Source organism: Gopherus flavomarginatus, chromosome 10, assembly GCF_025201925.1.
Source record: "Gopherus flavomarginatus isolate rGopFla2 chromosome 10, rGopFla2.mat.asm, whole genome shotgun sequence".
In the NCBI taxonomy this organism is placed as follows: domain Eukaryota; kingdom Metazoa; phylum Chordata; order Testudines; family Testudinidae; genus Gopherus; species Gopherus flavomarginatus.
The window spans coordinates 26206133-26221315 of NC_066626.1; the positions used below are offsets into that span (position 1 = coordinate 26206133).

A 15183-nucleotide genomic window follows, 5' to 3' on the forward strand; every position below is an offset into this window, starting at 1 on the left:
CATTTGTAATGCTGTAAATATAAGTCATAAAGAAATAGGTAATGAAGTCCCCAATGAATGTATATGAGAACATTTTGATTAACTCTGCTTGGGGTAATTTAAACCGCACTGTTGCCATTCAGACAATTTTATCATGAGTCTTACAATATTTTATGTTTTTTCTTATAAAGCCCCAGTTCCTGGAATTATGAGATAATATGAGAATCTCCATTTTACTATTTTTTTTAAAGTAAGTTCTAGTCCTCATGGTTGCAGGAAAGAATCAAAATCTCAAAGCAAATAAAATAAACCCCAAATAGATTAGTTTTTTACATTTCATGATTTTCCAGCCAAACATTTGGCTTTTGGGGCCAGATACTTTTTTTTTTTTTTTTTTTTAATATTTGGCCTTGGTAAAAAAGGGATAGTTTAAAACGGAATAGTTTTAGAGCCTGGATTTGCTATCAATAGCGACATCAACAGTATCATCAGTCTATAAACAAGCCATAAAAGCCCCAGTGGCAGCGGGGGGTGGATTCCCTTGGTGCAGACACTGTGGAGGTTGACTCCCAAGATCCTTTTGCAAGTCCTGGTGCAGAGGATGTGCCCGAGCCAGGCCGCAGTATACATGACTGTGAAGGCTCTGGGAAGCACTGTGGTCCATAGATTGGCCCAGGAGGCTACCGTAATTCAGAAGGGCCCTCTGGACTGTCTAAATTAGTCTCCTGACAGCCCAGGACTAGGAAGGTGCACAGATGGCTTAAAGTTAACTTAATATTCCCAGCTCTTGTTAGAAGCACTGCACAGAATCTCACCCATGATTTAAGTTCAAAGAACTGTTTAGTCTAAAGAGATCATAACATGACAAATTATTTTACTTTATTTCTTACTCTCTGGCTGTTCTTTGCATTTATACCGTCAATGCTTATTTAGCACTGATGAAGGTGACTTTGAAAATAACAAGCATCTAACTATATCAAAAGGTCCTGCTGCTACAGTCTGTTCTGCATATCAAACAGCTGCCTTGCATGAGAGGGTGGTAGTTTAAAATGCCTAACACTCCTCCCCAAGAGAACTGAAACATGCTGCCAACCACAGTACTTCTACATTTGAATACCCAAATGCGTCTGGTTGCAGCTGTTGTGTGGCTGAGTGACTATTGTATGGAGTTTTTTTCATTCTTGTGCCAAGTCTTTAGTTGTGGGTCAACCCTGACTGACAGAACAGGAATGTAATGAATGATCTATCTGATATGAGTCATATTAACTTTATATATGAAAGCAGCTGGATGGAAATGCTAGAATTAGATAAAACACAAAAGTTATATTTTATCCTGGGATTTCATGGCTACTACTGCCATGATATTATCTCAGAAATTTAGAGGCCCAACTCCTATAGCTGACCATATTCTTGATCGGGTGTTTGGGCTGGGATTAGAGATCGAGCAATTGGAAATTTGCCCATCGCATGGAACTATCCTTTCCTTCTACAATTTGAGGGTGGACACACCTCTCCTATCCATGTGAGAAACCAGCTTTGATACTCCACTCTAAGATGTTAATGGAACCTAAATGCTTCCAAATGACTGAGAGAGAGTATTTTTCCTTCAGAAAGAGCATTCATAGCTTCATTCTCAACTTGACAGTGATCTGTAAACCTTCTCTTCCCAACTTCATCCCCACAGGTCATACGCTGGGCTTATAGATGGCAAGCAACAACTGAAGTTGTAGAGATGACTGGCAGAGTGCTAATGGCAGATGTCTTTTACTGAAGATTTGTGCAATAGATTTTTTGCATTCTTGTGACGTGGATGTGTAGGAGGCAAAGGAGAGTCTCTGCCGCGATAGCATCAGCATCATCTTCATTAGTAGTTTTTTTGTGGGTGCTGAACGATGCAGATAGTCTGAGCTGTCCTTGCTCGCTAACTGTATTGTGTTCCTCCCATTGTGAGGAAAAATTACATTACTTGATGGACAAAATTGCCCAGGTTCATACTGAACCGGTGGCATCTGTGAGGCTGGAGTTGTACGTTGATGGGGACTAAGGACTTCTGTGCTTGGGTTTCAGTCAGTGTCACTCATTAAGGTAATGGAGGGAACTTTATGCCACAAATATCCTGGGACCCACACAGCTACAATAACACTGCAAACAACTCTTATTGTCCTTCTTGTTTGGGGAAGGCCAGTGGGGAAGAGCTGGGCCAATTGCTGGTGGAGATTGAGAGTTTCAATTAGGGAGGATGGGTTGCTTGCCTACCTTAAGAAAGCATTTGTACATCCATTGCTCAAGAAACCGTCATTGCTAACTATTGTTCTTTATCTCATCTTCCATTTCTGTGTAATATTACTGAAAAGGCTATGGCAAGAAAACTCGCATGGTATCTAGATCCCTCAGATTTCCTTGACAATCTGGTTGCAGGCTTGGGCATAACGTGGAGACTGCTTTGATGGATGAAATCTCCTAGTGAGGGATAATAATAATAGGAGATATATCAGGCTCCTAGAACTGAAAGGGACCTTGAAAGGTCATCAAGTCCAGTCCCCTGCCTTCACTAGCAGAACCAATTTTTTGCTCCAATCCCTAAGTGGCCCCCTCAAGGATTGAGCTCACAACCCCGGGTTTAGCAGACTAATGCTCAGACCACTGAGCTATCCCTCCTCCTGGGATTGAGTGCCTCGGTTTATATTAGGTCTGTCAGCTGCCTTTGGTAACCCTTGGTGGTAAAGTAGTGTAGACATCCATGGAACCCTAGCAGAAACAAAGACTCTAAGGAATAGGTGTCCATTACTTTCTGTCAAATCCCAAAGTGTTGTTTTGCACCATTAGTACGTGAGCGGGAGCTCTCCTGTGGAATACTACAGGGGGGTCTATCTGGCCACACTTCTTATTTAATGAGTATCTGAGGCTATTGGGACGGTTAGTAAAAAACAAAACAAAACAAACAAAACCACCTTGGTTACATTGTCTTCAGTGTACTCGTGTCACCTGGCTCTGTATCTTTGTAGGTATTTACATGGCCCTCAACATCATAGTATCTTTGGTGAAGTAAAACTTCGACGAATTTATCTTCATAATCCCTTCTGTGAGGGAAGTATTCGTTTCCATATTTTACAAATGGGGAACCAGGGCTAAATGTCTTGCCCAAGTCACATAGGAAATCTATGTCACAGTCAGGAACTGAACCTCAATCACCTAAGTGTCAGTACAAGGCCATCTTTTTTCCTGAGCTGAAGCGAATGAGTGTTTTGCCCTTTGTCTGGTGGAGATTGGGGCATGGATAAGAGCTACTTGGCTGAAGCTCAATGCAGAAAATACTGAGAGGATATTAATAGTGGGGAGAAAGCAAACCTGGTATGGTGGAGGATGTGAAACTGATGTTTAACCACCAGGTATCAGCCAGCATTCAAGGTGGTTGTGACCTTTTCTTTCTTACATGGACTTCTCAATATCATCTTTACCTTTGTCATCTTGAGTTTAGACTACTGCAGTGCACTGTGCACACTGCAAAGTGGGCTCACACCTTAAATCCATTCAGAAACTGAGCTAGGGCAGAACATGGGAGCCTGCTCACTAAGCAGGGTTTTGCACTGTGAACATATTATACTAGTGCTCAGGTATGTGGACAAATTGTAGACAGTTCATCAGAGGGCAATGAAAATGATCAGGTGGAAGGGGCACATAACTTATGAGGAGAGGCTGAGGGAACTGGGCTTGTTTAGTCTGCTGAAGAGAAGAGTGAGGGGGGATTTGATAGCAGCCTTCAACTACCTGAAAGGGAGTTTCAAAGAGGATGGAGCTCGGCTGTTCTCGGTGGTGGCAGATGAAAAAACAAGGAGCAATGGTCTCAAGTTGCAGTGGAGGTCTATGTTGGATATTAGGAAACAGTATTTCACTAGGAGGGTAGTGAAGCACTGGAATAGGTTACCTAGGGAGGTGGTGGAATCTCCATCCTTAGAGGTTTTTAAGGCCTGGCTTGACAAAGCCCTGGTTGGGATGATTTAGTTGGTGTTGGTCCTGCTCTGAGCAGGGGGGTTGGACTAGATGAGCTGTTGAGGTCTCTTCCAACCATAATCTTCTATGATTCTGTGATTTGCGTGAGCTCCTCTTTGGTTTTCCAGGTGAGATACTAAGATGTTAATTTTGACATACAAGTCCCTGAATGACCAGTCTAGAGAATTGCCCGTTTCAGAGACTTTTTCTCTATTTGTGCCATACATTTACAGTGAGCAGTGACACTCCTTCAGTTTGAATGAGAAAGAGCTGCTGGCAGGGCATTCTCAGGGGCCTCTCATCTTTGGAATCCAGGCCACACCTTGGTCTAAAATATAACCAATTGTTTGAGCTTCTGAGCACATTAAAAACTGATCTGTTTGCTCAGGCTTTTGCACAAGGGAATAGAATGGCCAGCATTTTTGGAAAAGGGTGGAATATTATATATTTTAATATAAACTCTTTTTATATTAAACTACCATCCCCATATTTTTTATGTGCCTGAGAAGCATTATCCTGCTAAATGTTAATTTATTATTGTATATTTGAAAAAAGGACATAGATGCCCAGAGGCAAGGATATGTACATTTTTATATTTTAGGTATTAAATCAAAATAAGAGGAAACCCCCACACACATATACGGTGCAAAGCATGTCTCATTCTATAGATTAGATGAAGTATATTCTATACGTTAGATGTTGTATATTAACTGTGTGCATTGGATAATTATCGTAAGACATACAGATTGTCCTTTCAAGTTTAGTCTCTTGCCTTTCTATGTCTACATTATCCTGACACTAAGACTAAAGAGGATCAGTGTCTGAAATCCTTAGGCTATAGAGGTGCTTTATATCTCTCCTTTAGGGCTATAATAATGTCTCTTCCCAGTGGGAAACTCCCCAGTTTTTCATTCACTGCTATAGCGGTATTAGTCTTAGGGCTTGTCTACACTTACATGTTATAGCGCTCTAACTTGTTGGCTCAAGGATGTGAAAAATCACCCCCATGAGCGCAACAAGTCTGAGCACTTTAAAGCGCTAGTGTAGACAGGCTCCCAGCACTTGGAGCTAATCCCCTCGTGGAAGTGGATTACTAGGAGCACTGGGAGCGTTCCTGCAGCAGCACTTTGACGTTTCCAGTGTAGACATCCCCTTACATTTGATTCACTTCATTCGTGACCCTGGGAGGAGTGGCACGACAGTAATTTGTCTCAATACTATTTCAGCAATGAGGCTTCTGTCTTCCCAATTTGAGTGCAATTACATGTCACCTGGAGAATGCATTTCCTTCAGGTTCTACTAATTCAAAATTATAGTTTCTAATAAATAAAGAATCTAAATAACTCCCAGCTTTTTTAATGAAAAACAAACTAATTTGATAGGGTGAAAGTCCTGAAAGGAGAGAGAGAGTCCGAGAAAGATGAAGCATTAAAGTAATTTGAGATTTTCTTTCTAAAGGAGAATATAACTTTGAATTGCTTCCCCTCTGCAAGGATATAATATGATTGGTTTTTCATTTCTGTCCTTGACTTGTCAGATGCTTATATGTGTAGGTTTAATGATAGCTCTTTTGTTGTGTGCTGTATATAAGAAGGGATTTCTGCTTTCCCTTTAGCTTCTCCAAAATGACTTGATTTGATACCATTGATCAAGTTATTCTCAAGAGACCAATATAGACTTAGCAAGGGTCTTCCATGAAGGCTGTGTGTCACTTAGGCCCCAATCCTGCAAACTACTCCACTTCAGTTAGGCTCCATGCGGGCATAGGAGTTCACCTACATGACACTTCTCACGGGATCGAGGATTTAAACACCACAGTGATAGGCGCCTTAGAAAAACCTTATGCAGTGGTTAAAAGAACGTAGATTTATAGAGAATGTCCGTAGTGAAGCAGGATTCACTGGTGCGGTGTCTCCTGCTGGTTATCCTGGGAATTAGCTCTTGGCCAGACCGGAGCACCCTCTGCAGGCTGGTGTCTCGCCTGCCTTAGGGCCCCCGTGTCCTTCCCAGACCCCAGTGCCCCTTTTCCTCTGGGTTCTGCCCCCAGCAGTAACCCACAGTCCGGGTTTTCCCTCCCAGGGGAACCCCTAACCCTCTATCCCCACCTCGCCTCAGTGGCTACTACCAGTCATCATCTAGCCTCTGCTCACAGGGGCAAACTGCAGTCTGTAAAAGGCCACTCATCACTGGCAAGTGGGGTCGGACCAGCTATCTCTGCCTAACCCCGGGCTGCAGCCTCGGCACCCTAGTACCTGTTTTGGTATTTTAGCAAGGCCAGCAGCCTGGGGATTTACCAGGCTGGAGCTCCCCAGCTCTCCTTGCCTTTCCCCAGCCCTGCTCCATACTCTGAGCTCCCAGGCAGAGCAAGAGAGAGACTGACTCAGCTCCTGGCTCACGGCCCTTTTATAGGGCCAGCTGTGGCCTGATTGGGGCATGCCCCAGCTGTGGCTGCTTCCCCAGTCAGCCTACCCTTTTTTTCAGAAGGGGGCAACTACCCCACTACAAAGTCCATCAATGGTTATTATACAAGATAGTCAGGGATACAACACCATGCTCTGAGCCTCTGTTCTGTTAATTCCCTCTGAAGTACCTGGCATTTGCCACCGTCGGAAGACTGGATAATGGGCTAGATGACCTGACCCACTATGACCATTCTTATGTTCTTATGACAAGCGTTGTTGTATCAAATAAACCTTCAGTAATAAATTAACTTGATTTTTTTTAAAGGCTGGATTACAGTGGACCTTCAAGAGAGTTTTTTTTCCTGGTGTCCAGAGAGCTCTTCAATCCATATTATGGTTTATTTGAATATTCAGCCAATGATACCTACACAGTACAAATAAGTCCCATGTCTGCTTTTGTAGACAATCACCATGAGTGGTAAGAATTAATTTCTAATCTTCTTTTATCTGTTGTTTCCACTTGTGGAGAACCATCATATTTGTTCAAACACAGAGTTTGATCTTTTTAACCAGCAGTAAAATAATTGCATTTCTTTAGACTGTCCTCATTTTTGTTTTAGTTGGTTGTAGCAGATATTCTTGTTTCTCACAAAGTCAGCAAAGATGAGATTTGGAACATATGTATTGTGGGTTTGGCTCACTACATGAAACTCCACACTTCTTGTACAAGAGCAAACATTTGCTTCACCAAAGCACTGTCAGTCCTTTGTACATGAAAAGCAGATTATATTAAACATTGGCTTGCAGTCAACTCAATGTGTGAGAGATTTCAATCAGCTTTTATTGCATTTTGTTTGTTTGGGATTTCCCCATGAATATAGATTGTTCCCAGTAAGGCAGTCCACATCTGATGGAGGAAAATCTAGTGAGATATCTCTTCTTGGTTTTTTGCTATTTAAACAAGGTCCATATACCTGATAGTAGCCTTTAAAATCTGTGAAAAAGATGTGCTATGAGGAATCCGAAAAACAACGGAGGAAAAAACCTGAAATGATGATCAGTGTATATATATCCATAAAATGTATCTTTTTATATATATACATAATCTCAATTTCAGGATTACGGGCCAAATTCTAAGATGGTATAAATCAGTGCATCTCCAGCGAAATCAGTGGAGTCATGTCACTTACGCTAGCTGAGAATCTGGATTTAAATTACAGTAATGGGGTGGCAGCTGCAAGTCTGTGTAGGACAGAGGCAAATTAGGGTCTCAAATGATGGCGAGTCATTGCGATGAAGTATAGTTGAGAGTTACCCCATTAAGTGCTGGCTGGCTGCACTGCACATCAACTGAAGCAATGCACCTGTTGGATTCTGATAAAAGATTGGATACAGAAGTTCAGCAACAACAAACTGTGTATGTTCCATCTGAAGAAGCATGACAGTCTGGCAGGACAAGCTGCAGGGCTGTGCATTGCCCTCTTCTCCCCATCCCCAGCTATGTGGACCTAGAGGACTGTCCAGTGAGTGAGTGGGGCATGACCCATTTGTTTCTGGAGAGACTAGTGCCAGCGTCAGCATCAGGGAGAGTGCAAAGAATGCAACTGTGCAAGAGGGAAGAAGCTTTGTGTGTCTCTTCCCCATCTTGCACACCCTGCGTAGGGCCAGGCATAACAAAGCCTTAATTTTTCCCAAGTAAAGTAGTTCTGAGTTATATGTCTTACCAGGAAGTCTAGAAACTTGACCTTCTTTCAGAGAGAGCTTGAATCTGTTTTCAGATACATGGAGGGCATGCCTAGTTTCTTTAATGATTTTTTTCACAATCTTCTGCAACATGCACCATTATTTTTGACTGCAGGAAACTCGACTGCATAATTTGTGGTAGTGGGGGACTGCGTTCGCGCTTTCCCCTGGTAAAAAAATAAAAATAAAAAATTGTGCCCTTAGTGTCTAAAAGAGTCTATGTGAAGGCCCTAGTGTTGCAAACAAAGTTGCCACATTCCTAATTTCTAATCTTCCAGCAGCAATGAGTGCACAAGGGAGTTTAAATCATGTTGGTACTTTCTGAGGGAAATGGAATGGTAAGGGTGATAATTCCCAGCCACCTCTCAAAAAAGGTTACATGGAGCCCAATATCCACCAGTCATGAAAAAGAGCATGGAGCCACCCACGAGGTGGAAAAGGATGCCTAGAATCATCTGTCAGAATCAATCTCTCAGTGCTCAGAAAGGGAGCCTGAGGAGACGGAGGGGCAGAAAACAGCTGTCATGTTGGAAGCCAGGGTCTGAAAAAAGAACCTAGTTTGGTAGGGTTAGAATGAGTTCAGTTTAGCTTTCAGGAGCTGAAAAGTGGCAACTTCAGCTTTGAAACCCCAGGTACTTTCCATGCCTTGCAGATTTGTTTTTTCACTCCATTCTACTGAGAACTAAAAAGAATCAAGCTACCACAATACAGTTATAGTTATCTGATTTAAATATACTGTTAAACTTGGTACACAGATAAATGATAGGGCAGCACACAAACCACAAAGTCTGAGTGTACTGGTTATAACTCATTTCCTTTGTCATTCAGGTTCAGGTTCAGTGGTCGAATCCTTGGTCTTGCTCTGATACATCAGTATTTGTTAGATGCCTTCTTTACACGGCCCTTTTATAAAGCCCTGCTTCGAATGTGAGTAGAAATGTTCTGATTTTCTTTTTCTCATGGAAAATGCAGTTTTTGACCAGCAATAAATGTCAGGTTCTTGACTCCAAGAAGATAGGTCAATATAATCTGGTCATTTAGTTTTAATCCAAGATTTACTTTAAAATATAGTTGCCTAAATCAAGGCCCATTTTTGGTACTAGCCAGTTACTTGATGACTTTGAAGATGTTGCTTATCAGTATCAAAACCTTGTGATTCCTGCCGGCCAATTACATCACCAGTTCCTTCTATAAAAACATGCTATTCAAATCCGACAGTGAAACATCAGATATTAATAGAGTACTTGTTCATTTGTCTTCAATGACTCATAGGAAAGGATCTGAATCAAACCTTATTTAGACTTTAAGATCAGTGTTTTCAAAAGTAGTCTCTGATTTTTGGCTGCCTCCATTTTGGGATGCCTAACTTGAGATACCCTGGGTCTGATTTTCAGAAGTATTGAATCTCCACAGCTCAGCTGAAGACGATAAGATCTGCAGTTGCTCAATACCACTGAAAATCAGATCTAATGTATCTCAAGTTTAGGGCCCAAAAAGGGAAGCTCAAAATCGGAAGCCACATCTAAGAATTTCCAAAGATAATTTACGTTTATCTGTAAAGCACCGTTCACATTTATGGTGCTGTGAAAATAATACAAGTTTATTTTTACAGCAGCCAAAACTGTAGTAGGTGCTTTACAGAATTATTTTTAAAAAAGGCCTGGTCCCACTCCCAAGGAGCTGACAGTCCCAAGTTAGAGGTGATGTGACAGGAGAGCTGGGGGGGAGACTAATAAAACTATATGGAGAGGGTGGGGGGTGAAAGACAAGGACTCCAGCAGTAATATCATGTGGTTATTTAGTTTAGTTATCTGTTGGTCATGGTGGCTTGCTAGGAGTTTTTTAAATATCTGTGGGCCAGATTCTGCCACCTTCACAAACAGAGGGCCTGATTCATGATCCCCTTGTGGCCTGGCCTGCAGAAAGACTCTACAAAGCAGCTTTATGGATACCTCTGCTCATGCACTCCCTCCTGGATCTGCAGCTCCACAGTTCAGGGGTCTAAACGAGCTCTGCACACATCTTTGCAGGAGGCACTTTTGCATGGGGCATTCCTGGCTCAGCAAGGGGAATGTTGTCCCAGCCATTCTGCACAGCTGCTAAGGGCCATTGCTGCAGGATGCAAGTTAAGGTAACCTTAGCCCAAGACCACTCCCGGTACCCTCTAGCTAGAGAAGATGCTAACCATCTTCCCTATGTGCCTGCACCAGCCCTAGAGTGGGCGCAAGAATAAATTCTCGTGGTGGAGTAGCAGCTTATTCTCTGGGTGATCCTAAATGTAAGGCTGTTCACAGGTTAAGATTCTGCTTCAAGTAAATAAGGCTGACAGATTCTGATCCCGTAATAATAATTATGATTGTTGACTGACTTCCTGTGGGGATCATGGAAGACACAAGTGGTAAGGAGGTGTTTGAATGAGAGGAGGGCAGTTGGCTCACAAACCAAATTTGGAAGGGCATACTATGTTTAAGGGCTTTATGGCAAAATCACCCAGGCTGGCACCACTGGCAAAATGGAGAGAGCAGGAGGCGACAGATTAAGACCATCCTCCTTATTGCAGAGCTTAGTACTAATAAAAAGGTGCTATTTCTTTTATGAGATGAATTACCTATCCCATATTGATGGATCTTTACACTTAACAAGAATTAATCACATTTTTTGTAATCCATGGTCAAAATAAGTCATTGAAATATGATATTAGTCATTGAAATACGATGCAAGTGGCTAGAATTTGAAATAAAGTGAAATTTATAAGCAAAAGGTCTTTAAAATGGAAATATAGGGTTTTGTAGTTTAACAACAAAGAGATGAGTTACACAAGTAGTTGCTTGTACCATTGCTAGGCGAATAGAGATTCAGAATAGTTTCTACTAACTTGACTTAAGAATGTCAGCACAAAGGAATCCAGTAACCACTGTTCTTTGTTCTGTTGATTTCTCTGAGCTCCCTTTATTCTCAGTTTGTTTTGTAGGGCTGTCCTGTCTCAGCTCTGTTAATGAGCATGCACTACTGCTGTCAGCTATATTTGTATATTTTCTTCTTGTTTATGTTAGACTCTGTGACCTGAGTGACTTGGAATACCTTGATGAGGAGTTCCACCAGAGTTTGCAGTGGATGAAAGACAACGATATACATGATATCCTAGATCTCACATTCACTGTAAATGAAGAAGTTTTTGGGCAGGTGTGCAAGATTGCTACTTTCCTTTCCTTTCCTCTTTATATGCTGTTGTTAGGTAACTGTTTCTTTAGACTGAAAAATGATGCCATTCCCAGCTAATTTGAGTTCATTAATAAAAATCTTGGTTGATATGAACAATTGAAAAACCTACAGAGAGATTATCATTCGTTACCTACCAATGCAATACCTAGAGAATGCAGGAGCTGGTTTGTATCTCTTATTCTGAAGCTGCTTGTTCTTACTTTGTAGTTGACATGGTCTGGTGAAAACGCGGATTTCAATTTCATGTCATCTGTCTGAGTTTATGTACTCCAGTCTGTTAAGCCAATCTGTGCTTGGCCTATGATATTGGGGAATTAGCGCTACATATTTAACAAAAAGCTTGAGTTTATAATATATTTTTTGTTGTCTTTATATTATTTTGGTGATGGTTTTCCTCTAAGATCACTGAACGGGAATTGAAACCAGGGGGTGCCAACATCCCAGTCACAGAGAAGAACAAAAAAGAATACATAGAGAGAATGGTGAAATGGAGAATTGAAAGAGGGGTTGTGCAGCAAACAGAAAGTCTAGTTCGAGGTTTCTATGAGGTAAGAAATCCTACTCAACTCTAGTTCCCATATGTATATTACCTAGCTTTCTCTATACTTGCATTTCTAATAAACCCAACCACACAGTATTTAGAAGACATAGGTAAAATCAGGAGTGAGAATCATATATATCCTACAGTAGACCTAATGTATTTCATAATAATCAAATGTTGCATTATTTATGTGGAGGTCACTTGTTGAAGGTCATTGAGTCAAATAACATGACTACATTCTAAAGAAATGGAAAACATTATTACCACTATTTGCATTAGCAGCAGTGCAAACTCAGATAATAAGGAGAGTTGAACTCAGGAAGGAATTTTTTACTCCATGTCCAGCATTACACAATTGGCTGAGTATATTTCAAGATGTTTTCCTTTACATTTTCCACCTTGAACATGGACCTTGAATATATTGACCCTTATTGCCCCGGAGGTATTTCTGTATTATTTGTCTAAATAATTTTCCTTCTAAATACTATGAGTTTCTAATGAAACTGAATGTAGCTAGAGTATGAAACCCAGTGGAAGAATAGTCCCCATATTTGCATTTTTTGAAAAATGTTTTAACCTTAAGCCTCACCATTCATTGAACAAACCAGAACATTACTTGTAAAATGATACAGCATTAGTAACTGGGGAGTCCGTTTAGTAGGAGGCAAAAATAACGGAAACAATGAGGGCATGTTTCTATGTAATTTGTTTCCTTTCACAGGTTGTTGACGCTAGGCTGGTGTCTGTATTTGATGCAAGAGAATTGGAACTTGTTATTGCTGGCACGGCAGAAATTGACTTAAGTGACTGGAGAAACAACACAGAGTATAGAGGAGGTGACATTGATTTTTTTTTCTAGTCAAAGTTAGCTCTGGTTCCGCATGAGTGAACCTGGAAGTGCCCTGTGTCTAAGATTTTCCTAAAGCTATTCTATGAAATATGTCAATTTAATAAGTGTTTGAGCCCATTTTAAACTAATTTTGGAATGTCTTAATTTTTCTGTTTAGCTTTTGAATTAGGAGCTGTCATTTTAGTTGATAAAAGGGGTAAGATCCCAAACAGCAAGAGCATGTTTATATTTTGAATTTACAGAGAGGTTGATGGCATCTGAAAGTGAGTAGGCAAATCTTTGACATAAAGGTGTTCTTGGAGTTTGTTTACAGCAGCAGGTAAAGGTTCATGTTACATGTGACTCCAAACCCCTCTCACATCCCCATTACGCTCAGTCTTTCTCATTGCTCTTACATTCAACTGTCCTCTGATTTTTCTCCTGCCTGACTGCATAAAGAGAGTGGTAAGGCAGCCATCTTTAGTAAGGACCACTTCACTTCCATTTCCAAAGGCTATCTGGAACTGATAGTGAGCCTGTCTGAGTGCAGTCCTGCTTCAGTCCCATCAAGAACAAAGAGATGACAGCTGGTTTGAGTGAGGTGGCTGCAATTGCTACTGGCATCATGAGCAGCTTTTAAAAAAATGTAAAAAACCAAAAACCTGATGTCCACAAGAGTTGGCTACTCGGATGAGTGACTTGCTAATGGTTTAAGTGTTTACAAAAGGGAAACTGAATGTCTGCCTTTCATTTGGAGCAATGTGCAATGACTCTAATAAGAGCCCTGGGTTAGTCTCACTTGCTGTCTTTTTCTGATATTTGATTATAAGTATGGAGGCTAAGACTGTAATTAAGACTGAGCTGGGGAAGGCAAGGCCATTCATGATTAATATTTCACATGTGTGTTCTCCTGCACTTCTGTAGCACTTAATATTAAAAGAGTCAAAAGTAATGGGGCTTTTTGTTGTTGATCTAACAGGTTACCATGACAATCACATTGTAATTCGGTGGTTCTGGGCTGCTGTAGAAAGATTCAACAATGAACAACGGCTCAGGCTATTACAGGTGAGAGATCAGTAGATTTGTATAAAAATATATACCACCATTTCACATTAAATGTTAAACTACTTCATAAGTTTCGGACAATGAAACCTTCAGATAGTGTGATGTCAAGACAGGAGAATGCTGGTAACTCAGCAGTCTCCAGATGCTTACTGTCAATAATTGAAATGTCAGAACTAACTAAAAACACAAGTTCACTTGGTAGAAAGTTACCAATACCAGTATGAGTATTGGGTGGTGGTGATTTTTATTATTTGACTAAAAAAAATCCTCAAAATTTTGTATTCCAAGGAGAGGAAAAAGACATGACAGTATGTACCTTTGAAGATTATTCAGAGGAAGAGTTAGGGAGGCCTTGGCTGAGGAGTTCAAAATTATGAAAATGATACTGAAAACTGTTCCAGACCCCCATTATTATCCTTTCATATAAAATGAAAACAAGAGGCCTTCACTAAGTTGATAGCAAGTAAATTAGAAACAAACAAATAGAAACACTGCTTCACGCAATATGTCCACCTATGGAATTCATTTACCTGATGAAGGATTCAACAACACTAAAGGCAGTAGAGGAATTTTAATGCATATGGGTTTTTCACAGAGTTACATGTAATCAAATACAGGTACCTCTAGCACACCAAATTCTTTAGAAGGGACCAGATCTGATTTTATCTGTTTGCCACATAATTGCACTGGTTTCAAATCCATTGTTTTAAACATTTCAAAACTGGCATCTGATCATCATGTTCACTGTATCACTAACATGCCTTTTTCCTGTTACAGCTGGCTCTGTGTAAATGCTGTGTGGGAAACATTACTGAGGTGACTCTTTTGATGCAGGACCATAGATGGCTGTGTAACTTTATTGCTAAGATTTCCCTTTGTAATTATAATACAGTGTAGGGATTCTGCAACTGCAGGTCAAAAAATATTTTATATAGGTCATTAAAAATAAGTAGGTTGTGTTTGTCACAAGACTCTCTTATCAATGGATGGTTCTAGTCAAATCTGCTCTGTACAATATCATAAGAAATTATCACTGAAATCTATGGGAATTTTACCTAAACGAGAACTGCAGAACTTGACTCTTAGCTTATATCAGTTAGCAAAGTTTGTAAAGTGCTTTGAAATCCAGCTGGATGAAAGGCATGACATAAATGTAACATCATATATGGTAATTTACTTATTAGTTAGTCCCTCTTAAACCTTATTAAATGTGTTTTATTTTCTCTCTCCTCACTTTTTTGTTTATTATCTTGATGATACTAGTAATGTGACTTTAATTCTACATTGATTGTGCATCATAGTTACTCTTATATACTGGCTGTCTATAAATGAAATCTGTAACAGAAATTAGGCTAGTAAGCCGTCCCTCCTAGAGTGCTAATCAAGAAATATACCACTTTCCTTCCCCTACA

At 40.5% G+C, this 15183-nt stretch overlaps 1 protein-coding gene across 4 annotated transcripts in view; it reads left to right on the forward strand.

The window, feature by feature from the left end:
- The window catches only part of HECW2 (HECT, C2 and WW domain containing E3 ubiquitin protein ligase 2), a 255307-nt gene that overhangs the window by 228270 nt on the left and 11854 nt on the right, over positions 1–15183 (forward strand). For 3 of the 4 annotated variants that reach the window (XM_050969456.1, XM_050969457.1, XM_050969459.1), the window contains 6 exons: positions 6697–6849; positions 8943–9041; positions 11168–11297; positions 11738–11884; positions 12599–12713; positions 13686–13771. In XM_050969456.1, the coding sequence (XP_050825413.1) occupies positions 6697–6849; positions 8943–9041; positions 11168–11297; positions 11738–11884; positions 12599–12713; positions 13686–13771 (730 nt within the window). Of the gene's footprint in view, positions 1–6696; positions 6850–8942; positions 9042–11167; positions 11298–11737; positions 11885–12598; positions 12714–13685; positions 13772–15183 lie in introns of those variants that run through there. The other variant, XM_050969458.1, reaches the window with a different exon arrangement.